The sequence below is a fragment of the Cyprinus carpio genome, chromosome B2 (genome assembly GCF_018340385.1).
Source record: "Cyprinus carpio isolate SPL01 chromosome B2, ASM1834038v1, whole genome shotgun sequence".
Taxonomy (NCBI): domain Eukaryota; kingdom Metazoa; phylum Chordata; class Actinopteri; order Cypriniformes; family Cyprinidae; genus Cyprinus; species Cyprinus carpio.
Genome location: NC_056598.1, coordinates 3,415,973 through 3,443,034, shown reverse-complemented (window position 1 = coordinate 3,443,034; position 27,062 = coordinate 3,415,973). Strand labels below are relative to the sequence as shown.

The window sequence follows — 27,062 nt, the reverse complement described above, 5'->3', positions numbered from 1 at the left end:
AGTACCCCTTAAAAATAAAAAATCGTTACAAATATAAAAAATTGTGACATACCCCGTCAAAATAAAAGTGCGGTTTAACTTGAAAAAATTGTGACATATATAAACTACCATAATACACGTCAAACTAAGTCCTACCCATTGCTTTACTCAAGTTGATCAAAATGATGAAGAATTATGAGACACTTTGCTACACTAAAAAAAAAAAAAAAAATAATAAAAAAAAAAAAAAAAAAAAGTAATCTGATTTCATATGGCCCTGCATTGTATGATTCAGAGAAGCATGCCTGTCCTGAGGCACAGACCTGTGTGATGGTCGAGTCCTTCTCTGAGATCTCCTGTTTGTACCGTGATGCGGCTTTCTTGTGCTCCTGAGAGAGTTCAAAATACTGCTCTTCCTGCAGCGCGCGCGCCAACTGCTCCGACTCGGCCTTCGTCATGGTCAGGTCCAACTCAGAAAACAACTACCCACAAAAAAAACAGCAGCAGCACACAACAAGACAACAAAAAAAAAAAATGAATAATACTACAAAAAAACAACAAAATACACTATTCCTTACCATATTATTTAAATTAAAAGCAGCCCTGTTTCAAATGCTACTTGTTGATGAAAAGGGCTTTTACTTCTCTGAGTGCACGTCCTGGACTTTTTTGAGAGCCTCTTGAGTTTGTCGATTCTTCTCCTCTATCTCCTCCTTCAGCTCCTTCACCTGAGTTTTATAGAGCGTCTGAAAACAAGAAAAAACGGCTTGAGAATCAATGAGGAAATGTTCATTTCAGTACTTTCCAATTAGAGATTCTGGTGTACAGCTTTTCAAAATGAAAACAAAAATTAATCAATTCGCTGTTGGTGGCAACGGATGCATGTTTTTTTTACAAATTACTTTGAGAGAAACTTTACATTAGAGGTGCATCTAACTGTGGTACAAGAGGAATAATTGACTCAATTACAGCAAACAAACCTGGAATTAGCTGCTTTTAATTAAGAAAATGAGATTGATAGTGATTCCATCATTAAATACAAGCTTACCAAGTCTGGTTACTTGCAAATTTGTTGTTCTCAAGAAAGATTAGTGACTAGCTAGGCATCAATTAACAGATTTATATGCTATTTTTGTGCCATTGCATTAAAAATGCTGGATTGAAACATCAAGAATCTACTAAATGATGTGCATTTAAAAAGAAAACAAAAACGCTCACTTTAGGTGCACAGAGTCTTGCACATTAACTATTATAGAAACGCATTTAATTAATGCATTTTTTTATTCCACATCAATAAAGTCATGACTTAAACAAGTGGCATGACTAAATAATTGAATAAGATGAAAAATTAAAATGTAGCTTCATGCAGCATGTCATATATCAATCTAGTCATTCACATCAGATAGAAAAGTAAAGTTCCCAGACTCGGTTGTTCAAAGTGCGCAATGTGTTTTTGGCACATAAAGAAAGAGCAAAAAGGCAAGTATGATGGACAGTCTGTGATACTCACTGAGAAATACTGCTCAGCCTCCAGCTGGTCCTGAAGTTCCCTCATCTGACCCTCATTTCCTCGGTACTGCCTGAGAACATACATTTCCATCAGTAACAGTCAGTCAAACTTCACAACTCAAGCACAATGTACAAATGAACATTAAAATGACATTAAAAAAACAAAACTATTTTTAATAGTAATCATATTTTGATGACGATTACAAAAACAAATTTATTTTTAATTTTCAACTAATGAGAACTGATGCGCTGCTCACAATACAGTCAGGAACCTGTATAATATAAATAGTGTAGTGATTTCATGTTGACTTTAAAGTAGAGAACACAAAGCTAGGCACAGTGTTGAAATGCCTCATTGAGCGACCGAGTCCAACAGGAGGAGAGGTGAAGGATTAACCGGCTAATCCTTAATCCAACCACGTAAATATTGGCAGCCAACTGTTTTGGCCTGGTTTAAACATAAGATGTGATAATAGCTATTTCTACAATAGAAAAGCATCTCAGATATTTAGTGATGTAATAGCTTTTGTGAAGCTATTTGGATCAGAGCCAAAGGAAGGACGTTATAAGGTTGGTGTTACTACTGGGGTCCAACAGAAATGCTTGTAAAAAAAATATTAGGCATGAAAATTTGACGTGATTACTTATGGAAAAAAATTGTGTGTTAAATTTACCAATGCATTTAATGCACCCTTTCATACACAGACCTGTACGTCATCTAACATTGATGTGATGTAGGCAAAAATTGCCCCGTGCAGGTTATTGTCCAATAATCTATTATATTGTAGTTGAACAATAGCACGTGAGCAAGAGTGCTGTTTTTCCCTTATATCTGCACACAATTGCAGTGTTTATTGCCTGTTGAGTTCAATAAACAAGTTAATATTGTGTTAAACGTCAGACAAAAGTTTTGATTCAGCGACTCATTCATAAAGAGGGTCGCTGGGGTCATTTCTGAATCAATCAGCCGCTTGAACGAATAGGTTGAGTGAGTGAGTCAATGAATGAATTACTCACTTATTAAGACAGTAACTTGCCGCCACCTACTGGTGATTTTAGTTTCATATTTAAAGTATTATTTATTTATTTTTAAAAATCATTTCATATTTCAATATTTAATAAAAAAAAAAGACCCATTTATTATAATTATTTATGCAATTCTAAATCAAAATAATATTTTTGGGAGTAATTTCTTACCATAAATTGATGTGCGATTGATTTGCAATTAATTTCATTAATTAACCACATTAACCATATTATAATTAATTAGAATAATCAAAAAAAAAACAAATGACAGAACAATTTAAAAAATTAATAGAAAATAAACAACAACCTGTTTAGAAACTACACAATTTCTATTGGTTAGTCTCTTATTTAAACAATAATAAATCAAATAAATCAGATAATGGGAGGTACATTTGTACCGTATTCACGGTGTATATTCATGACCCTTTTGAGTGCAGGAGAGAGAAAGCACGTACTTGGTGAGCTGTGCCAGCTGGAACTCAACGGAGCGCTTGTTCTCGAGGGCCACGTTGATCTCCTGTTTGAGCTGCTTCTCTGATCCCTTCAGCCGCTCGGCCTCCATCGTCCAGTTCTTCAGCTCGTTCTGGGCCAGCACACGCTTCCCGGACTCCTGCTCCAACTGCACCCGCAGCTCCTTCACCTGGTCGAGCGCAGGAAAGAGGACAGATACTGTCAGCAGTTTCTAGTCATTTAGCAGAAGCTTTTATCCAAAGTGGCTTACAATCAATGGAAGCAATTATTTAAGTAATATTATGAAGCAAAGCTTTTTGGCCTTCATTAAAGTGTGTTCACGCTCACCTCTTCCTCCAGCCTCTCCTTCTGCTTCATCAGCTGCTCCATCTTCTGTACAGACTGCTTGAGGTCAAACTCCAGCATGGAGCACTGCTTCTCCACCTCCACCACCCTGCTCTCCGCTCGCATCCGCAGCGTGTTCTCTTCCGCCACCTTCTGCTCCACCGCTGGACAGAGGAAAGAGTTTTGTCATTTTTAGAGAAAGAATGAACAAGTGATCGATGTACCTGCGTTTCTAAATCATCTGAATCAAGAACTTCGGTTTGCCTAAATGAACTGCGTTGGAGCCATTTCTGTCGCTCTTTGACTTCTGGCACAAATTATATTTAATAACTGTCACAATTTTGTCAGTTACTCATAGTTTTCAGTCACGTGAGACTGGCACGAAGACTTGGAGGTCAAAACATCTATAGAAGTGAAGTACAGACCCTGTCAAGTTTGCGTTTCTTTCAAGCCAAAGAAGAAAATCAAAGATACTGGATGTGAACAAACTGCACCTGCAGAATTTCAATCACTAAATGCATCGAGTCATTCTAGAATGCTCAACGTAAAAAAAACACTTAAAGGGATACTCCGCCTCAAAATGAAAATTTTAAATTTTAAATTTCAAATGTATTTACTTGGCAGTCTATGAGACAGTCACAAGCCTCCCGGTTTTCATCCAAAATATCTTAAATTGTGTTCCGAAGACGAACAAAGCTTTTACGGGTTTGGAACGACACAAAGGTAAGTGATTAATGACAAAATTTTAATTTTGCGGCGGAGTAACCCTTTAACATGCATTAAGACAGTGTTATTAAAAGATCAAATTCAATATACATCTTATGCATAATACATACAGGCACCAAATACGAATGTGTTTTCTATATAATGGTTTTCTATGGGAAAATGTGCACTTTAGCATGTTGAGTTCACATTACACCTGTGTATAGAATGCAACATCAATAAGGTGTGTAGTGAATTTGGTAACACTGACTCACTACCTTAGTAGTGTTCAATGGAAGAAAGCCATGTTTTGCCCTCCAGGTTGACATTTCTAAAAGGGCATGACGTCACATGAAAACTATAAATTGTATTTCTGCTATTGTTCTTTAATTATTTTGATATTAAATAGAATTGAATGTGAATGTGCTCTGTTTCTTTTAATATAGAGGTGTGACTCATTTGGACACGCCCTTCTTTGTAGCCTGACGATTTTCTCAATATTTAGATTTTTTTTGCCCCCTCAGATTCCAAATAGTTGCATCTCGGCCAAATATTGTCCTAACAACCATACATCAATGAAAAGCTTATTTATTCAACATGTATGAATCTCAATTTCAAAAAATTGACCCTTATGACTGGTTTTGTGATCCTGGGTCACATATGAAGAAGAAACAAACAATGGGTGAGGATGGTCAGTTTTCATTTTTGGGTGAGCTATTGCTTTAAATATCAACATCAAAAAAATCCCTACAGTCTTGTTATAACACGGTGTGCTTTCTCTGAAACTTATTTGATAGTATCGTGTCTATTAAGATGCTATTAAAAGCAAGTCTGCTGCTCCATATGCATAAGTGTGAAATCCTGGAGGTGGTGTCTGGGCACGCAGCGAAGCGAGACGCTGTGCGGTGTCTGGACTCGCAGTAAAGCAGTCGCGGCACGCCTCGCACGCACACATACCGTTCATAGCAGCTGACTTGGTCTCCTCGATTGACTCGTATTTGTCTGTGAGCTGCGCCTTCGTGATGCGATGCTCTGTGGATTCCTGGTCCAGCCGCTGCTGTAGAGTCTTCAGCTTGTAGTTCAGGTCGATTTCCAGACTGTTCTTCTCCTGAAGGCACAGAGCACATAGAAACACTGGTTACACAAAACACAATTACTCTACACAGTGAACACAATGGCAGAAAAAGACGACATCATCAAGACAGGAGATGGATTGGAAAAAACTTTGCAAAGATCAACTTTGGCAGTGATTCTATATCAATTTACAACACTAGCACAAAATCTAGATTCATTCTACTCACACTATATTTATGCATTATGTACAGACAAAAAGCAAAAATTCTTAATGGTCCACAATAGGCTGTAATTATTATGTAAAATACACAAAAAAAAATATGCACACATTTTTAATAATACACTAATAAAAATAGTACCTTCTCTAAAACGTTACATCTGTCCTGCACTTGTTTTCTCTCCAGCTCTGCTTTAGACAGACTATGTTTCAAGTTCTTGTTGTCCTCCTGTAGACCCGTGATCCGAGCCAAAGAGACAAACAACACACTTACATCACATTGGAGGAGCACAATATCTGCAAAGTGAATGTTTGGAAATGTCAAATGTAGTATTTCCTTCTGGCACACTAAAGCAATATATGAAAATTGTAAAAAATGAAAAATTATAAATTTTTGTTTTTTTTTTTACATTGCCGTTCACACAGAAGATGTTTTTTCCATTCCAATGCACTACTTTTCCATGGTTTCTCTATGTAAACGCGCTTGAGGAATGTGTATGATCATTGCGCTCATGTCTTTTGCAGCATCTCAGACACTGTGTCAAGTTAAAAGAATTTCAACTTTTACACGCAGTGCCGCCACTCAATGTGAGTTCCAAAACAGTGGACCAATCAGAAGCCGCCGGAGGCAACATGTGCTTTTTCTATAAACCATTCCTGAGTGTGCGTGTCGCATTTTTAGATGCAAAGATGAGTTCTGTGTGAACGGCACTTTATTCACTCCTTTCCCCAAAAGAACAAAGCAAGATCTGCAGATTTGTAGTTTTAAGATAAAACTGAAACATCACATTGAAAAGTATTCAGATCCTTTGCTATGTTATTTGAAATTAACTCGGGTGTATCCCATTGCGCCGGATCATCTTTGGGATGTGTTTCTACACATTGTCTGTGGTAAATTATCTATAAGGTCTAAGCTGAAAAAACGCATTAAAAAAAAGCCAAATCAAGTTTGCATAGCTCAGAAACAGGACTGTGTCAATCTGAGGTTTCAGATCTAAGGAAGGCTACCAAAAAATAAAATAAAATAATCTACTGCAATAAGTTCTGAAAGCAAGGGGCCAAATGCAACTCTTCCTAGAGCTGTCCATCTAGCCAAACTGAACAATCAAGGGAGAAAGGCCATGGTGAAATAGGTGATCTCCAGAGATCATCGGTGGAGATCAGGACATCACAGCAACTCCTCATGGCAATGTGGCCACATAAAAGCTTCTCCTCAAATCAGAGAAAGCCCGCTCTAACCTTGCAGCTCTCTGATCTCCTCTGAGCCCTGGCTGCAGGTCCGTCTCTCCGTGTCTAGCGTGGTCTGCAGCTGGAGCAGCTCTTTTTCCAGCTGTTGTTTGACACTCTCTGCGGCGCGGCTCTTCTCCTGCAGCTCGCGATTCACGCTCTCCAGCTGGCTCATGGACTTCCCCATCTCTGTGTGGCTCTTCCTCAAACGCACCACCGTGTCAGACTCAGCCCGCAGGAGGTCGTTGGATTCCCGCAGCTGTGAGGACAAGGTTGTGTGAGATGGTGTTTCTTAATTGTAATGTGAAGATCCAGACTAGAAGATCAGGCTCCTATATTAATGTTCAACTCTTTCCTTTTAATTGCATAGAAAAGGACCTACACATTGCCATTAGAGTACAATTACTGAACCTTTGTGCGCTTGACAAACTTACTTGGTTCTGCAGCTGAGCGACCTTTTCATTGTTTTGACTCATTTTCCTCAAGTCTTCCAGCTGCTCCTTCAAAGTAGACACTAGTAAAAAGGAAATAAAAGTTTTTAGAAATAAAATATTTTATATGGGGGGGGGTGCTTCAACTTTTCATATAATGTATTAACAGAACATTGAAATGTATATTATAATGACCTACATAGCACCTGGCTGAATGATATTTATGTTAGGTGGTCCTGTTTCCATTAGCTGATTTACAGACTGACATACATATAATATACAGGTCTGGCTGCTCTTTGCTGGTTCTGGTTCTACTTGGATCTCACCAGTGTTCTCATGCCAGTGCAATCAGATTGATAATATTTTCTGAATATTGATTGTTTCAAATGTGCTCTCAGTTAATTAACACAACTTACTTTCGGTTCTGAAAATGTGGTCGAGAGTAAGTTCAGTCAACCCGGGGTTCGAAACTCAGTTCATGGAGAACACACAAAGACATTCTCAAAAAAGTGCTAAATATAAAGATAACATGGCTGTGTAGATTTATTTCTAGTATAGTTTTGCTGCTTACTCTGAGCAAACATACTCGGGTAAGTTTCATAACCTGCTTTCAAGAATACCCCCAAGGTATACTGGAATGAGACACTGAATCCTCACCCTCATTCTCCAGATTTCTTCGTTTTTCAGCCTCCTGTTCTGCCTTTCTCTGATGTTCTGTTGCTCTGTGCTGGATCATGATCTTGTCTTTCTCCAGTAAAGACATGTTAGCCTCCACACTCTTCCTTAGGTTACTCTGAATCACGTCAGGACAACAGAATAACAAAAAACCGAGAATTAACATACTAAAAACAAACCAAGTTTTAACAGATCTTTAACTTGAATGATCTATTAAGAGTTTAATTTTTTTTTACAATATACAAACCCTCTGTAATTCGTAACATTCATGCTTTAGAGATTAAATCACTTCACTCACCTCCTCGTCTAACTCTTTCATTATCTTGTCTAGCTTTGTATTGGATGCCCTGAGGGGGAAACGAATCAAAGAACAGATTTCAAAGGCCTGATTTTATTGTGAGAAAATCTTACTTTAGGTTTGGATACAGGGACGAGGAGCTTAAATGAGGAAAGGTGGATGGATTATTGAGGATGGATGGATCTGCATACTGCATGGATGGCAGAATGAAGTGTTTGGTTTGAGGATGTATTTGGGGCAGACTGTTGTATTGTGGGTGAATAGGTGAGGGGTTTGCTTTGGATAGATGCATGATATATGGATGAGGTGTTTGACTGGTTCGAATAGGGTCTTTGGTGATGGATGGGTGGGTGGATGGATGGATGGATGATTGAGGTGTTTGGTTTAGATCTGAATGGATTAGGTGTTTGATTGGTTTTGAATAGATGACTGTGGTGTTTGTATTGTTGGATGGTGATGGATGGCGATGGATGGATGAAGTATTTGACTGGTTTTGGATGGATGAATGGATGAGGTGTTTGGTTTGGATAGGATGCTTGGTGATGGATTAATGGATAGATGAGGTGTTTGGTTTTGGATGGATGGATGGATGGATGGATGAGGTGTTTGTTTGGTTTGGGTAAGGTGTTTGTTGATGGACTGACTGATAGATGAGGTGTTTGATTGGTTCTAGATGGATGGGTGAGGTGTTTGGTTTTGGATGGACAGATGAGGAGTTTAATTGGTTTTGGATGGATGGGTGAGGTGTTTGATTGGTTTGAGTAGGGTGTTTGGTTATGGACCAATGGATAGATGAGGAGTTTGGTTTTGGAAGGATGGATGGATGAATGAGAAGTTTGATTGGTTTTGAAGGACAGATGAGGAGTTTAATTGGTTTTGGATGGATAGATGAGGAGTTTAATTGGTTTTGGATGGATAGATGAGGAGTTGAATTGGTTTTGGATGGATGGATGAGGTGTTTGATTGGTTTGGAAGGACAGATAAGGAGTTTAATTGGTTTTGGATGGGTAGATGAGGAGTTTGATTGGTTTGGAAGGACAGATAAGGAGTTTAATTGGTTTTGGATGGATAGATGAGGAGTTTAATTGGTTTTGGATGGATGGGTGAGGTGTTTGATTGGTTTGAGAAGGGTGTTTGGTGATTGACCAATGGATAGATGAGGGGTTTTGGAAGGATGGATGGATGAATGAGATGTTTGATTGGTTTTGGATGGATAGATGAGGAGATTCATAGGTTTGTGGATGGATGGATGGATGGTTGGATGAGGTGTTTGATTGGTATGAGTAGGGTGTTTGGTGATGGACCAATGGATAGATGAGGAGTTTTGGAAGGATGGATGGATGGATGAGGTGTTTGATAGGTTTGGATTGGGTGTTGGTTGAAGGATTAAGGGATGTATAAGGGGTTTGATTGGTTTGGAAGGACAGATTGATGGTTAGATAAAGTGTTTGTGTGGAAGGACAAACAGGGAGATAAACACCTGCACTTCTGCTCCATCTCGTCTCTCAGCTGCATCTCACTGTGAAGTTGTTCTTCTAACTGATAAACTCTCTTCTGAAGATTCTCCAACTGAGGTAACAGAGAAACAAAATCAGTCACCCTCACAGTTTAAGAGACAGACTCACTATTATAATGCCATGAAACTCTTTATTTAAAAGTGAAATTTCTTACATGACTCTTATCTTCCTTTGTCGAGCTGAGATTGTCACTTGCCTTTATAGCTGGTTCCCGAGGAAACCTGACAGAGGGTCAATAATTAATGAATTTAACACAAACATCTGAGCTCTAAGCACTGACTGCCTATTCTGAATCTCAGTACTCACTGGTAGTAGGTAAAGCCCACGAATGGAAGCTGGTTGCCTACAAATGCTTTAGGAATGGGGAATGTCTCCTCCTCCCCTCGATCTTCCTCAATGTCGTCAAAGTTGCTTGTGTCTACATCACTGCTTAACTCCGGCACCACTGGAGCAGCCGCTACACGCGACAATACAATAGTGCATTTTAATGAGAACAAACAGATAATGCTACAAGCACAAATACATCAAGGCTAATTAAAGGCAGGTACAGTTTCAGTTCAGTAGGACAGAATGCAAAATTACAGCAAATAACTTTTACACATTTATAAATGAGGATTCAAAAAATATGAGTTACTCAAAAACACATAATTTGGAAAAAAACAGATTTCTCAAAATGCCTTTTTGAAGATTTCATGAAACACTTTGATGAATGCTGATTTTATAATGAAGCTGGCAGAAGCTCAACTTACTCTCTCTCATGTTCTCCCATGACCACTGGTCGTTCTTGAAAAAACTATGTCGCTTGATTTCGTCGACTCCATTGCGTCCTAACCGCACCTCCCTGGTGAGAAGAGATGAGATTAGCACAATGTATTTTGAGTAAACAAGCTTTTGTTCACTTCTGCATAAGCAACTGAATAGTAATGAAAACATGCACTCCTGCAAACTGAGAAGTACAGGGTGAGTTTTAACTCAAAAGCTTCTGAAAAATAAGGTTAACAAATCAAATCTTTATGAAATTATTATCAAATTATCATCTAAAGTTTTCAAATGGCTATGAAAGAGTTGATCATAATATTAATCCTAATGCGTGACCTTACACAATTCAAAGCTATTAATATTCCTTCTTAAACAGAGTTAAATGCAGTTTATGAAGCAATGAAACTAAAAAACCGAGGCCTAACTAAGAGAAGTATTTAAATATCAAACAATCATAATGCAAGAACCAAATTATATTGTAATACCCAGAAAACACAAACAGCAGTTTGATGCATCTTAGAGAATATCAAAACTGGTGTAACAATGTAAGACTAAGACATTATTCATTGCAAGCCAGACAAAAGTAAGTCTGGTCACTTAGAAGAGCTCACAATAAGCCTAATTGTTGGGGAGATTTGGGGTATTGTTCACATCTGCAGCACAAATGTGAGGGTCAGATTACACACTGATGTTTAATACTTCAGGTATGGCATTTGTTTAAATCCCAAACCTCTATTTTGAGCAACAGTAGGAAGTGATGTTTGTGTCAATACTATAAACTATTCATTAAGCAAAGTTTTTTCAGTGGCTGATATATTATTCTACAGCCGTTTAAAATATTTTTTGCATGCAAACCTGTCTGTGAGGAAAGCACAGATGAGGCTTTTTGCATCCTTTGAGATGTCGCTGTCATCGGGGAAGGTCAGGGCATTCTTGTGATTCATGATCTTGCTGTATGTGCCCACAAGAGAGTCAGCGTAGAACGGCGTGTCACCTGAGGATACATTAAACAACACACACAGACCATTATTCTTCAGAATGCCTGCTCTATTCCTAGCTCTGTGATGTCACCATCTTTCGGGAAAACTCGCATTCTTAGGAATTTGTGTTTGCCTTTAAGCAGTTACATTTTTGAGAATTTAAAGTGGAGCCAAAACATTCAATTACTGTGCCAGGAGGTCCCCTGTGGTTGTAGGGATCTATGCTCAGAAGTCTAGCTTTTAATAGACAAGAGCACTCTCAACACATCACAAAATGATGCCAAGATAACATGATTTTCCAAAGAGTTGTCTTTGCACAAACAATCTGCACTTCGATTCCCAAGCAACTGGTTTATTAGCAGGCTATTTTAATAAATCGCTCTAGGCAGTCTGATGATTTTTTTACTGCATGAACTCACTGAATGAGGAGAAATGCATGTTTCCTTAATAATCAAAGAGCAGAAAGTGTAAACAATAAAACACATGGTGATTTACTGTATGTAAGAAGGAACAGAAAGCGCTCTGGCTGCACTAATGCTGAAACTCACCGACGAGCATCTCATACAGGAAGACCCCCACGGACCACCAGTCACACTCTCGGCCATAATAACCGTCTCCTCCCTGCGACTTCAGTACCTCGGGAGAAATATAGTCTGGAGTTCCTACTGCCGTGTCACATCGTACCATGCCATCCTGAGAGCGGGAAAAACAAAAGAACAGTCGAAAGCAGAACTGAAAGAACACTAAATGTGACTGAAGGAATGCTTGTCTCTCACAGGGTTCAACAGTGTGGGTCTTTCTCACATTTGCAACTAAAAATAGATGTGAATTGTAAAATGTATTTAAAGGGATAGTTCACCCAAAAATGAAAAATCTGTCATTAATTACTCACCCTCATGCTGTTCCGAACCCCTAAGATCTTCGTTCATCTTCGGAACACAAATTAAGATATTTTTGATGAAATCCGAGAGCTCTCTGACCCTCCATAGAGAGCAGGGATCCTAACACGATCAAGGCTCAGAAACGTAGCAAGTATAATTACAAAAAAAAACAATTTACATCCTACAATAAAACTTAATTTTACAAAAAAACGAAAAAATTGTCTCCGCACAAAGAAACAAAAATGACTTTATTCAACAATTCGTCTCATCTGCGTCACCCTATGGCGCCATTTTGAAGAGTATTGTTGAATAAAGTCATTCTTTTTGTTTTCTTTGCGCACAAGATTTTCATAGCTTCGTAAAATTAGAGTTGAACCACTGATGTCACATGGATTATTTTAACGATCTCCTAGCTATGTTTCTGTGCATTGATCGTGGTAACATCCTTGCTGTCTATGGTAGGTTTAGAGTGCTCAGATTTCATACAAGAAAATCTAAATTTGTGTCCCGAAGAGAAACAAAGGTCTTACGGGTTTGGAATGACATGAGGGTGAGTAATTAATGACAGAATTTTCAATTTTGGGTGAACTATCCCTTTAAGAGCATGCGTGCAAAAAAAAAGTTTAAAGTTAAACCAAAAATTATGTCTGGGCTGACCTGGTTTTAATTGGTTTTACACTTCTAAAAATGAATCTTGAGACCTCCGCAATCGATTTTGTTTTGTACCTGTACATTTACAGGGCTTGCAAACTTATACAGGCTTTCTTGAGATCATCTGGTCATTCAGACAACCCAGTGACTCTTATGAAATTGTGTAGTTTTGCACACCCCTGGTACCTTGTTCATTTTCATGCAGGTCCCAAAGTCTGCCAGCTTCAAGTGGCCTGCCTTGTCTAGCAACATGTTGTCAGGCTTTACATCCCTGAGACAAAAGCGAAAACATACACACAGGTTATTTTCAACATTTCAAGCTGGTACGCTCACCAGTAGAAACAATGAAAGGCTTGTTGGATGTATGAATGAGACCTGTGAATGAAGCCCATGGAGTGGATGCAGTCCAGTGCCAGCACAACCTCAGCAGTGTAGAAACGAGCCCACTTCTCAGGCACATCGTAGTTGCTCATCAGGTTGACCAGGTCTCCTCCTGGCATATACTCCATCACCATGTAGAGGTAGCGGTCGTCCTGGAATGCATAAAACAGCTGGACGACAAAAAGAAAAAAATTACTTCATACTTATGAATACAGCTACATGTTTCAAGAGACGTGTTTGCAACACGTCAATTAGCAGGAATTGATAAGCGTTTTGGATAAACCAGCTGAAGCTTTGCATGTGGTTTGTCCTGTACATTTACAGCGGGCTTGCAAAAACTTATACAGGCTATCTTGAGATCATCTGGTCATTCAGACAACCAGTGACTCTTATGAAATTGTGTAGTTTTGCACACCCCTGGTACCTTGTTCATTTTCATGCAGGTCCCAAAGTCTGCCAGCTTCAAGTGGCCTGCCTTGTCTAGCAACATGTGTCAGGCTTTACATCCCTGAGACAAAAGCGAAAACATACACACAGGTTATTTTCAACATTTCAAGCTGGTACGCTCACCAGTAGAAACAATGAAAGGCTTGTTGGATGTATGAATGAGACCTGTGAATGAAGCCCATGGAGTGGATGCAGTCCAGTGCCAGTGCCAGCACAACCTCAGCAGTGTAGAAACGAGCCCACTTCTCAGGCACATCGTAGTTGCTCATCAGGTTGACCAGGTCTCCTCCTGGCATATACTCCATCACCATGTAGAGGTAGCGGTCGTCCTGGAATGCATAAAACAGCTGGACGACAAAAAGAAAAAAATTACTTCATACTTATGAATACAGCTACATGTTTCAAGAAAGTATAAAACATATATAGCCTGAATGCACTGTAAGTCGCTTTGGATAAAAGCGTCTGCTAAATGCATAAATTTAATTTAATTTGATTTAATATATATATATAAACTTAACACATGATAAACGGCCACAAAAGCAATAGAATGTTTTGTTTTTTTTTTATGTGGTTTTATATTAATGGCAAATAGACATTTATACCCATTCAAGACAAATCACACAAGTTAGAATTATAATTAATAATCATAATGAGATAAAAAAAAAAATGTTTGTCACAATAAATTTCATGTTGGCTTGAGAAAGCCTGACTAGAAAGGTTGAAGTGGATTCAACAGCTTTAGTCACATGGGTTTAAGTTTGAAGAAGTTACAAGTTTGCTTAAGTAGCCGTTTTAAAAGATAGAAAATAGCAGTTTTAACAGATATTATCAAGTATTCACTAAAAAACAAACACCTCTTGAGAGTCCAAAAGCATTACCTGACAAAGCTATTACCATGCAGTTAAAACACGTTGCAATAAATAAAAAACAAAAGCAAAAAATAAAAATCCTGTATAGGTTTTTTGTTTTTACATTTATAAGATATGATATAGTTAAGTAATATCGCACAAGCAAGAATGCTGTTTTCCCGAATATCACCATTTGAGCAGCATCGCGAATGTGATATTTTTATCCAACATTTTAACAAACAAGGAGTTAAAATTGACTGAATTACATTTTAGAAACAATAGCATCCGTTTTTTTGTTTCGCCAATAACGGAACTGCGGTGTTTCGTTTCTAAATGAATCTGTTCTGAATGAATCTTTTGAGTCAATGACACCATGATCAATTGATGCTTCATTTCTAAATGTACGAATCATCTGAATTAATGATTCAATGAATCATTTGCCGCCAACTACTGGTGGCTTTAGTGTCATATTTATTTATCCATGAAAGGCCCAACAGCAAAGATACCAGCACAAAAATACACTCAGCACAATATTGTTTAATTATCGTTATCAAAAAAAAAAAAAAAACATTGAGATATCATTTTGTCAATATCACACACTCCTACTTTGTTGTTCTGAACACAACAAACTCACACAGAAACATGCATCTAATTGCTAAGAGATGCATGACAAATGAAAACAAAAATCATTCTGAAATCACAAAAAAAAAAAAGGTTTAAATACAGCTCAAAAAATCTAATTGTTGAATAGAATCATAGTCTGAAGCTAAAAAAGTCTGTGAACATCATACACTATGTGATATTCTTACCTGTACTACCCAGTTACTGTTGGCAAAGGCCATAATATCCCTCTCTTCCCAGAAGAAAGCAGAGTCCGACCTCTTGATCATCTCAAACTTGCTGAGCAGCTTCATGGCGTACACTTTCCTAGTGCCTTTGTGCCTCACCTACCAAACACAGAGAAAGGGAACATGAACAGAGCTTGTTATTTACTTTACCTTCACTGGACTATGACATTCAAATAAAGTAAACAGTACAGAATATAACACTCTTATAACTACTACTGTATTCACACTACGACAGGCAGAGCATAATTGAGTAGAAACTGAAGCAAACGTGTGAAAACAGCATTATTTCTGCACACTTATGGACTAAATGCCTTAATGGATGTTGTTTTGTGAATCACAAAATAAACATGCATCTTATTGTTCTATTGGAAAAATCAATAACAATCAATTGATTTTGCACTTTGAGTTTGCACTCCCGACAGAAATGAACTGTCAGCGTAACAGATTTTACGATAAATAGTGGGCAAATATCAAAGCTAGAGTCCTAAATCAGTGATACACAATGATAAACAGTTTGTCAAGATTAAATAAGAATGTCTTGGTAATAACATCCCTTCTCAATACACTCTATATAGCGCTCTTCAAGCTAAACAGTGTCACATAGTTTTAGTCATGCATCTATTTAAAAAATGCATATCATAAGTGAAATTAAAACAAGTATGCCAGATAAACCGACACATCATCCAGCACTAATGTGGTATGTTTATTAAAAAAATATCTTGGAAGTACAGTTAGGGGCTGTTCACACAGAATGTTTTGTTTCACTACTTTTTCATTGTTTTTCTATGTAGACATGTATGACCATTGCGCTTGTGTCTCGCATCTTTTGGAGTGTCTCACACGAGTGCCTTGTTTTTAAGACACCGAAGAATTTCAACCTTTACACACAGCGCCATTCATCAAAGTTCGTTCCAAAACAGTGGCCCAATCAGAAGACCCTGGAGGCGGGGCAAGTGTTGCAAGCTTTTGTTTACAGTAGCAAGCTGACATGGAATTATTATTTTTTTTTGATGGCAACATGGCAGAGAAAACCATTCTTAAGTGCTGTGTCTCACATTTTTAGATGCAAAGACGTGTTCTGTGTGAACGGCCCTCTACTATGCAAACGACAAAGATAAAACGTTATAAGGAGGATACAGGTTCCAAGTTATAAGGTAAAAAAAAAGTTTATACTTTAGAGACCAATTCTCACTATTAACTAGGGCTGTCAAAATGGCTGAAAAACTAAATTGAAATTTAAACTTAAATATTATTCGAATTATATTCAAATTTAAAAGGCATTATTTCAGTTAGGTGGGAAAAAAGCCACAAGAGGGCGCATCGAGCAAAATACTACTAATACACATTTATTCAAAGTAATAAAATAACACGACTACTTTGAAAAGAGTGCATAATGTTTAAAATAATGTTTATAAACTATATATAATTAAGTTGCGTAAACAATTAGAAACAAAACACCATCATGTATGTATGTACAGTTTAATACAAAGAACCAAAAACCAATCACAAAGAGTACTTTTTCAGATGCGGTGGGATGGAGGAAAAAAAACGACATGCCTTTTTTAAAAGTTGAACTTACGTTAATTTTACATGGCTTTCTAAACATGCAGCTCTCTTGTGCGAGACGCAAGAGCAACGGTGATAGAAGATGTCTCTCTGGAAAATGCAATAAATATGCATTCTGTGTGAACTGCTTGGTTTCAGTTTTGACGTAAACAAGATAATCTCCACAGTGATGTTCTCTTTTTCCGCAACATTTTGAATGAACAACGTAGCAGCGCCACATCTACTGGGTTCAACTGGATAGGCTAAAAAAAGCATTAAAATGCAATGACACTTTCATCCTCATCTCATTTCGTGCACCACTGATAAGGCTGCCTGGTGCACACCTAAAATTCAAATTCAACGTTTTTGCATACAAATGTGGATTTTTATTTTAAATTCAACGAATATTCTAAATTTGATTTTTTTTTTTTGGCAGCCCTATTAACTAGTTGCTTATTAGCATGCACAATCTAGAATATATGCTGTTTATTAGTACTTAAAAAGCACATATTAATGCCTTAATCTGCATGACCATATTCTACATCCCTTAACCCAACCCTACACCTAAACTTAACAACTACCTTACTAACTATTAATAAGCAGCAAATTAGAAGGTTTTTGAGGTAAAAGTAATTATTAGTTAGATAATAGTAAGAATTGGTTCCAACACTAGGTGATAGTGTATATATATATATATATATATACACACACACAGTACAGGTCAAAAGTTTGGAAACATTACTATTTTTAATGTTTTTGAAAGAAGTCTCTTCTGCTCATCAAGCCTGCATTTATTTGATCAAAAATACAGAAAAACCAGTAATATTGTGAAATATTATTACAACTTAAAATAATAGTTTTCTATTTGAATATACTTTAAAAAAAATAATTTATTTCTGTGATGCAAAGCTGAATTTTCAGCATCATTACTCCAGCCTTCAGTGTCACATGTAACATCCAGTCTATCACATGATCATTTAGAAATCATTCTAATATTCTGATTTATTATGAGTGTTGGAAACAGTTCTGCTGTCTAATATATTTGATGAATAAAAGGTTAAAAAGAACTGCATTTATTCCAAAAAAAATAAAAAATTCTAATAATATATATTCTAATAATATATTTTCTTTACTATCACTTTTTATCAATTTAACACACACACATCCTTGCTGAATAAAAGTATTGATTTTATTTAAAAAAAAAAGAAAGAAAAAAAAAATTAACTGACCCCAAATTACTGACCAGTAGTGTATATTGTTATTACAAAATATTTATATTTTAAAAACATAGCTTCTTTTTTTTTTTTTTTTTTACTTTTTTTATACATCAAAGTATCCTAAAAAAATATCACATGTTCTGAAAAAATATTAAGCAGCAGAACTGTTTCCAACTTTGATCATGAATCATCATATTAGAATGATTTCTAAAGGATCATGTGATAATGATCCTAAAAATTCAGCTTTGCATCACAGAAATAAATGATAATTTAAAGTATAATAAATTTAAAAACAATTATTTTAAATTGTAATAATATATCACAATATTACATTTTTTTTTCTGTATTTTTGATCAAATAAATGCAGGCTTGATGAGCAGAAGAAACTTCTTTCAAAAACATTAAAAATAGTAATGTTTCCAAACTTTTGACCTGTACTGTATATATACATATTCCAAAAATGGAAGTAACAGCAGCATAAATGACAACAATACTCAATACACTTACCAGCTGTACTTCTCCAAACGCCCCTCGTCCTATGACCTTTACCACTTCATAGTCCTCTGCTCTCATACGAAGCTTCCGAATTTTGCTGATTGTGTCCTTATCTAGAAAAAAAAAAAAAAAAAAAAACATATGCACAATATCACCCTTAGTGTGCTTGGTTTAATAATATGCAATTTAGAGAGAGACTCAATCCTGTAACTAAATGCAGTTGTGAACGTAGCCTTAGACAACCTCGCTTCGGGAGACTCCCGTTTAGATGAAGGTGTGTACCACTGAGGGCCCTAAAGCTTCCCGAGGTTTAGCCAGAGTCGGTCTTCGCTGATCAAGAGAGATTCGTTTCTTACTTGAACGAGTCACACTTGTCACCTTGGGCCTCCAAATTCAACAGATTTAAAAATACACCAGAGAAACAATATGATCTGGATCACATTCACTGGGTAAAGAGAAGCCTGCTGTTGAACTGAATCTCAGTTATGAGAAGGGACAGAAGAAATCCCACAGCATTCACAGAAACATCAGAGAAGGATTTATGGTTATTTGCTATGCTGGACAGTTAGCAAAACATTTCGGGGAAAGATAACAGTTGTATTTCATGGCATGGAGAACTAGACCGCTGCCAAGCTGCAAATCAGTCATATCTCAATATTCTTTAGCATTTTGCTGCTTTATAACTTGCTATTCAAGTATTTGCTCTAAAGAAACATTAATTTCCATAAGCACAAAAACATTGATTCTCAGATGCATCATGGTTCTTTTTTTTAATGATTAGTTAAAGTTTGTACGTGTGTGCAGCTGTGCGTGACTGCATGCATGCGACTAAATGCATTTGCAAAATGAATGTAAACAGTTGGTTATGGCTTGTAAACAGAAATCTTATATGTCAAAATAGATCTATGCATGTGAATGAAGCTTTGACCTTCCCCTGTCTAGGAAAAAAGTATTGCTTGCTTCTCTTTCTGGAAAACTTTCAGATGCATAAAACAATCTTAGATACTTGAAACACTGTGTTTATTGCTTAAAGTACTTTAATAATTAAATGGCAAATAAAAAGTAAAGTACTTAAAAAATTGTTCAATAACATTTTTTAAATTCAAGACTCTAGGATTATGTTTGCTTTCTGTTTAAATGCCCTCACACTTGCAAACTGCAAAGTAAGGAGGAAGACATTAAATTAAATGCTGTTTAATACTGGCTTACAATGATATGCCTCCATTGAGAGAATATAATGCGAGACTCCAGCTTGCAGTGCCAAAAGCCCTTTTGTTAAGTGAATACTTGGAGACAAAATAGTGTCTGACTGAAAGTACTGACCCAAAACCAATCCACATTCACAGCAAAGCAGCTTGAAACTCTTTAGACTCGCGACTCTAAGTGAGCTCCAGACACAATACTTACATCTATTTAAGAAGTTATCGATGCTTTTGTTTTTCCTCAGGGCTGGAAAATCAAGGTCATAAACCAGAGCATCCAGACTGTCCTGGAAATAAGAAAAAAACCAAACACAAATATTACTTCAATGAAATGTGAATTTTGTATCTTCCGACCAGTAGTTGTGCTACATCATTAGTTAGAATTTTTACATACTAGGAAACAAATATTTTTGCATGATCAGCAAAAAATGCACAATTTGACTGCAATAGGGATATGCCAGTATAAAATGTTCATGTTGTGATTAATTGCTAATGCTTTTATAATGGTACACGGTATTATCACAATATTGAAATTTAGTTGCAAAAAAAAAAGTGTTGTCATAATACAGATTTAATAACTTGTTTCTTATAACCAAAATAACTGTACTTAAATACAATAAAACAATACACTCAAAAAAAATTATAAGTGCAAAAGAAATATAAACCACTTTACAATAAGATCTCATTAGTTAACCTTAGTTAATGCATTAACATTCACAATGAGCAATGGCTACATCTAGAAACAAGTCATCTGCACAATCATACATTGACCAAGTTGCAGCCTTGTGCTAAAATGCTGTAAATTATTATTTTTCACAGTCATTAATGCTTCATACCCCATACTGACAAAGCAAAAACAGATTTGTGATCAATTGCCAATGCACATGAATTAAAAAGAAAGAACTGAAATGTTCACGTGAACAGAAAGCCGCCTGTTAGACAAAGTAGAAGCAAACTGACTTCTCTTTCCTGGTTTATCATTGTTTTAACAATGAGTGTCACTTACTTTGTAAGATTGTAAGTGAGCCTGAAGGAATATGTTAAAACAATAAAAAGGCATGTAGCCTGAATTGAGGCTGAGGGTTTGACTGAGCACATGGCAGACTTGATTTAAGAGATCCAGGATTACAGTAGATTAAGATTAAGCCTGTTGATGTCACTTATGCCACTGCTAACCTGGTTCCATCGGCCTTTAGTTTCTTAACTGAGAACCATTGATGGCCATTTATATACACATCTGGTCAAAAGTCTGGAATAATCTTGTTTTTTTTTTAAAGAAGCCTTTTTATGTCACCAAGGCTGCATTTATTTGATCAAAAAGTAAAAACAGTAACACTGAAATATTACAATTTAAAATCTGTTTTCTATTTTAATGTATTTTAAAATGTCACACATTTCTGTGATGTAAAGATGAAATTGTCCTTTTTCAGGATACTGTATTTACAATAATAATTTTTTTTTTTTCAATTTTCATAAACTTTACAGAACACCCAGACAAGTTTGAGAAAATGCAAATGACCCTCACAATCCCACTTTTATTCATTTAGTTTCTCAGATTGTAGGGATCAATTTAGGGCTTTTCTGACAAAGTTTAGAAATCTCCTCTTATCACAAGCTGTTATTAAAACGGTAACATGAACAATTCAGTGCTTCATTAAATTGTCCATCCGAAAAGAAAATGTCGATGAAAACCATAACACTTACTATCTTCTGTGTGCAGATGCAATTTTTTCAAGCGGTTACCAACATTCTTCAAAATATCATCTTTTGTGTTTAAGAGCAGAAACAACATGATGGTGAGTATGTGTTTTAAACTATCGCCTTTCAAAGCTTCTCTTTTGTTGGTAAGTCCTTCTCAATTCATACAAAGCAACAACGACACAAGGATTGAGACGCGGAGCGCAATGGATTCACCATTTTTTAAAAATTTTTACTTTAAAATTCATACTATAAATAATAAAAAAAAAAAAAAATTACATTCCAAAAAATACAATAGTTCAAATCGATCGTGAAATTCTTTCAAATTTTGAGTCTTGAAAATATAATTGTTCAAATCGATCGTTTTCCCAACTTTCCAAACCCTGTGCGAACTCGGAGATAATAAAAAACCTCCCTATTCAGTACCAAACCCTGTGCGAACTCGGAGATAATAAAAAACCTCCCTATTCAGTAATGTATGTTTGCATAACATCCTGCCGCAGAGAATTCTGGACGGCCACAGTTGCATTCCGCAGCAGGACTGTACACGTCAGAGAGCTATTTTAAGAATGTAGCCAAACAAGCTCCCAACAAAGTAGAGGAAAAAACAGCTAAGACCACAGTCAGAAAGTGAACAGGGCCTTATTTCTAATTAACACCATTCGAAGGCGATTGAGACTTTACCTAAAGTCTGAAAAAAAGGGAACAGAAAACAGCAGGTCTTTAAAAAGCACACTGGAGGAAAAGTTTCTAAAAACTGTCCAAAATCCAAGGCCATTGTACAGAGAGTAAAAACAAACAGACTCAGTTTCTCTTCTTTTTTTTTTCCCTCCATGTCTCTAGAAACCTCAGCAACTACAGATTTGACTAGTGTTGTCAAAATTACCCAAACACTGAAACTGTAATACAACTGACTCGATTCTTTACCTAATTGAAAGTGGTTGGTGTCAAAGCATCCCATGTGTATGTGTAATCAAGATTACCTAATTTTGAAAAGTGCTGATTACAGCATCATATTTATTTACATTCACTCCCGTCGCATCCGCTGCTTGCAATACAGCATTCAGCACATCAAGGCAATAAATGAGTCGGTGAGCAGAAGGTATCAGAAGATATCTGCTCAAAACGCTTTCGTTCAGCATGAGCTTAAAAAAAAAACACTTTCATGCATCCAGCTTTATAACCAATAAAATGTAGACAGAATGTGAATAAGAGATTCATTACTTGTAGAGTTTAAGCTGCATTGATTATAACAGGAGTTTTCACAAAACTCTATGAGCTCACAGCAAAAATATATATTGCTGCTTTTTTGAAGTAAAATGATTAAAGGTAAAGTCCACCCAAAAATGACAGTTCTGTAATAATTTACTCACCCTCAGGTTCAGTTTCATTCTTCTGCAGAACACAGAAGATGATATTTTGAAGAATGTTGGTAACCAATTAGTTCTGGTTCCCATTGACTTCCATTGTATGGACAAAAAATACACTGGAAGTTAATGGGGGTTTGGTTACCAACATTATTCTTTCATTTTCCACAAAAAAAAAAGGAAAAGAAGGTTTGCAATGACATGAGAGTGAGTAAATAGAATTTTTCATTTCTGGATGGACTATTCCTTTAAATGCCATCCTTCCACTACCAAAAAAATAAATAAATAAATAAAAATAGATAAAATTAATGTTGTTGTTTACAATAAACAGCAACAGTAGATGTAACATGGCACATATGATGGAGCTCTAATAAAAACACAGACTAGGAAATGTTCTCATGCGTTGTGTCATTCACATTGCTTATGATATTTCCACACAAACATACATCTGATTATCTCTCAGCGTGCGAAAATATTTATTTTCTTTTAGTTTGAATCAGACCGGACTGTGCCACAGCATGAGCCTGATTAATAAGCATAATCAATCTAAATCTAAACTGACCATTCTTATTTTTTTATGGAATATTGCAGTATTATGAAAGTATTTATCTGTGCACTTTAAGTTTCTGTGTTTTTGGATGTTTCTGTGTGTGTGTGTTAATCTCTGAATGTGCAAGTGACTTCTTATGTGTGTGAATTAATTTAGAAGTGTGAATAAACTGACCAGAACTACTAGTGCATTAAAGAGTTTCAATGCTCATCTTTCAGCCAAACTGGAATCAAGCATCAAGACGGTATAAAGAAGTAAAATAATATAAAGTACAACAGTTAAGCTTGATCCCTGTAAATATTTTAATGACATCTGATAACTTGAATGTGTTAAACTTAAAAACCTTTATGTAAGCCAATGTTGCAATTAAAGGAAAGCTCACCTGTAGCGCACACACTGTGTGACGCCATCTACAAGGCCAATGTTTATTTAACCTCTACCTACTGGTTTATGTTGAGACACATGCGAGAATGCACTTCATTCACACACACACAGAGAGAGAGAGAGAGCTGCAGCTTGTTCAAATTGCTTTGTTAAAATGAACTAATAATGCAACATAAATCTTCAACATTTTTATCAACCTAATTGCATTAATTTTAATCAAGATGAATTGGTAAAATAAATGATTTTGTACAAACTAATCATTTTATGTTGGGATTACATGAATGATTTTTGTTAACACATCTAACAGGCCAGTGGATCTGTAGAGCTCCTAGCATGCTTCTCATGAAGAGTTATTACAGTATTGTTTATATTGTGTTGTAGTATTTATTCAAATTTATGCCGCAAGCACTGGAAGTCTGCAGCGCCCCCTTGAACAACACCTGAATGCATATATTACATATATCAGACATACTTGCATACATTCAGTTCTCACTTGCATACTTAACAGTTATTGAACTGAACCAAAAAAAAATAAATAAATAAATAAAAAATTGTTTACTCGGGGCTACAGTGCTCCTAGTAAAAATAGTCAGTCTGGAGCACTGCAATGCATTTGTGAACCCTGAAGAGAGTTTTCAGGAAGGTCTATTTAACATGCAAATTACTACTAATTTACTTATACATTTACGCACGTTTCATGAATAAGGGCCAGTCCCCTTAGAGCTGCTTTACAGCAGAATTTGAATTCGTCTCATATTTAACGAAGTTAGCGTCACTGATTCTGTTATATTCCTGTTTATCACTGAGAAGCTGTTTTAAAACAATATGTATTGTATAAAGCGCTACATAAATAAAGGTGACCCAATTTGCATGCATATGTAGAAAACCCAGAAAACACCATTCCCATTGAGCCAAACACATTTTAATATCACAGTCAACAGGAAGTCAGACATAGTACGTAGATTTTGTTAAAAGTGCATGCAGTAAACTTCGGGAGGAGTATTTAAAAAAAAAGCCAAAACATTGAAGACACTTAAATGTCTGCGATTGATCGCTTTTTGTTCATTTATTTTCTTTTTTAGAAAATAATGTATTTTAGATTAGAAAACTTATGCTACTATTGTGTATGTGTGTTGGAAGTATTATAAAAAAGTAAAACCCCATTTAAATGTATCCTTGAACTCTTTTCACCCTCTTTCACATATATTTTTTTTTTAAGTTTTCATGCTGTAACAAAATGACCTGCCTCAAACTGATATGAATCTTTGCAGGGCGTTCATAGCAGCAAGAAAAATTAAACCCATTCAAGCTGTGATCTGATTATATTAATTATGACATTAAACTTTAATTTGTAAGGCAACAATTCCAAGTTCCATTGAAAATGACAAATTAAATACGACAGATACTAAAAGCTAGTAGGTTATCATACGGAGAAAATAAATGAGATGTTTAGTTTTGGAACTGTTACAGTCTATTGAGTGAATTCTGACTGATTCTGATTAGTTTCATAGAAAATATTTTTAAAGAATTTAACGAATTGTCATTATAAAAAGCATGTTAATGTTTTATGTTTTTAATAAAACACATTTAGTTATAATTAACTACATTTCAGCTCAAAACTAACCGAAATTAAAAATTATTTCCTTATAATAACTGGGCAGATTTGGTGTTGTCTTCAAACAAAAGTAACAGTTGAGTTGAAATGAGCTGAAAAATATCAGCAAAAATCCAATATTGTGCATTACTAATTATAATTTTACTAATATGAAGTGAAATAATACATTATGCAATACTGATTTTAAATTTGCATTAATTTTACAGTGTAGCTGTATTACAGTAATCTCTGTCTTTATGCACACGTAGTATATCTCCAGCACGTGCGTTCAGATCAGGATTGCCAGGTTTTCAAAACAAAACCTGCCCAATTGCTTCTCAAAACTAGTCCAATCGCGTTTCGTTCCAGACGATAAAAATACACATTTTTGGCAGGGTTCCCTTGGTAATATTTACATTTTAGGGGCTAAATATCACGTTATTGGTATTGGGGTCGCTTCAACCCGTGAACATGAAAAACAACCACAGACTTGGCAACACTGGTTCAGGTGGAGCGGCATTTACTACACAGAGCCATAATTCACTGACAATCTACACAAAATCGATTTTAAAAATCGCAGGCGATTCTTTGTCGATTTTGTGTAGCTTGTCGGTGGACTACGCCTCTGTGTAGTAAATGCCGCTCCACCTGAACCAGTGTTGCCAAGTCTGCGGTTGGTTTTCATGTCCGTGGGTTAAAGCAACCCCAATACCAATAACATGATATTTAGCCCCTAAAATGCGAATTTTACCAAGCAACCCTGCCAAAAAAACGTATATTTTAACCCCGGGATGCAATTTTTATCGGGGAACCTCCTGGAAACGCGATTGGGCTAGTTTTGGACTAGTTTTGAGAAGCAACTGGGCAGGATTTGTTGTGAAAACCTGGCAACCCTGATCTTAATGCACATGCTGGAGATATACTACTAATCACAGGAGCGCCTTTACTGATGAGATGCGCATGAAAATCGCATTCGATTTTTTGCACAGCCCTAGCACACGTTGTTATTTTATCGCACGCATGTATTTGTGAGAACCACTGATGATTCTGGCTTAATGAAACTGAAATAAAACTAACTGGATCAGAAGCCATTGCTGTGTCATCCTCCTCCACTCCACAGCTTACAACATCCTTCCTCGCATTTTTCAAAACAGAACTAATCAGTGCTTAAATAAAGGCTTTTGTGGCCTTTAAGGCGGAAGAAATGCCCAAAACTGTTGTGATTAGGGTTAGTGTGCCAGAGGAGATCCTGCATGTCCAAGCAGATGAGGAACACGGGAACACTGAAGGAAGGAACTGAGACCAGTTATTAACGGATAAAGCCCTGCCAACCAACAACAACACTGTTACACGAATACAGATAACGGTGCCACAACAGCACAGCATTACAGTAATGCATTTTACCACGATTTTATTTATATTTTATATTATTTCTGAACATATAGCATATGTTTAAGACAAGTTTGTACAATATGTGCTTTCATATTTCATGCATCTTTTCTGCAAAGTTATTTAACAAGTGAATTTGTTTTTATATTTATGCCACGAGTCTGTAAGTGCTGCATTATGGGACTGTCACTCTGGATGCTAAACGGAATGGAGCCACCATTCACAAGACAATGTAAAAACCTAGTTTGAAAGTGGATGATAAAAGATTTTGAAACAATCTCTTCATAAGAATAGAAAGAAACTATTTCGCTTCACCTACCTGCCATAAAAATCACGCCTAAACCGCTTCAACAGTCTGAAATACACTGCATGCATT

At 36.3% G+C, this 27,062-nt stretch overlaps 1 protein-coding gene across 1 annotated transcript in view; it reads right to left on the bottom strand.

The window, feature by feature from the left end:
• The window catches only part of LOC109110013 (rho-associated protein kinase 1-like), a 48,378-nt gene that overhangs the window by 11,235 nt on the left and 10,081 nt on the right, over positions 1–27,062 (bottom strand). The window contains exons 2-24 of the mRNA XM_042717753.1: positions 19,910–19,991; positions 18,515–18,615; positions 15,207–15,344; positions 13,097–13,272; positions 12,908–12,992; positions 11,738–11,882; positions 11,065–11,203; positions 10,200–10,291; positions 9,757–9,907; positions 9,605–9,671; positions 9,414–9,502; positions 7,934–7,982; positions 7,618–7,753; positions 6,964–7,043; positions 6,542–6,788; positions 5,445–5,551; positions 4,969–5,119; positions 3,313–3,473; positions 2,970–3,154; positions 1,490–1,559; positions 622–725; positions 546–552; positions 303–461 (exon numbers count right to left, since the gene is read on the bottom strand). Of these exons, the coding sequence (XP_042573687.1) occupies positions 303–461; positions 546–552; positions 622–725; positions 1,490–1,559; positions 2,970–3,154; positions 3,313–3,473; positions 4,969–5,119; positions 5,445–5,551; positions 6,542–6,788; positions 6,964–7,043; positions 7,618–7,753; positions 7,934–7,982; positions 9,414–9,502; positions 9,605–9,671; positions 9,757–9,907; positions 10,200–10,291; positions 11,065–11,203; positions 11,738–11,882; positions 12,908–12,992; positions 13,097–13,272; positions 15,207–15,344; positions 18,515–18,615; positions 19,910–19,991 (2,721 nt within the window). The remainder of the gene's footprint in view (positions 1–302; positions 462–545; positions 553–621; positions 726–1,489; positions 1,560–2,969; positions 3,155–3,312; positions 3,474–4,968; positions 5,120–5,444; positions 5,552–6,541; positions 6,789–6,963; positions 7,044–7,617; positions 7,754–7,933; positions 7,983–9,413; positions 9,503–9,604; positions 9,672–9,756; positions 9,908–10,199; positions 10,292–11,064; positions 11,204–11,737; positions 11,883–12,907; positions 12,993–13,096; positions 13,273–15,206; positions 15,345–18,514; positions 18,616–19,909; positions 19,992–27,062) is intronic.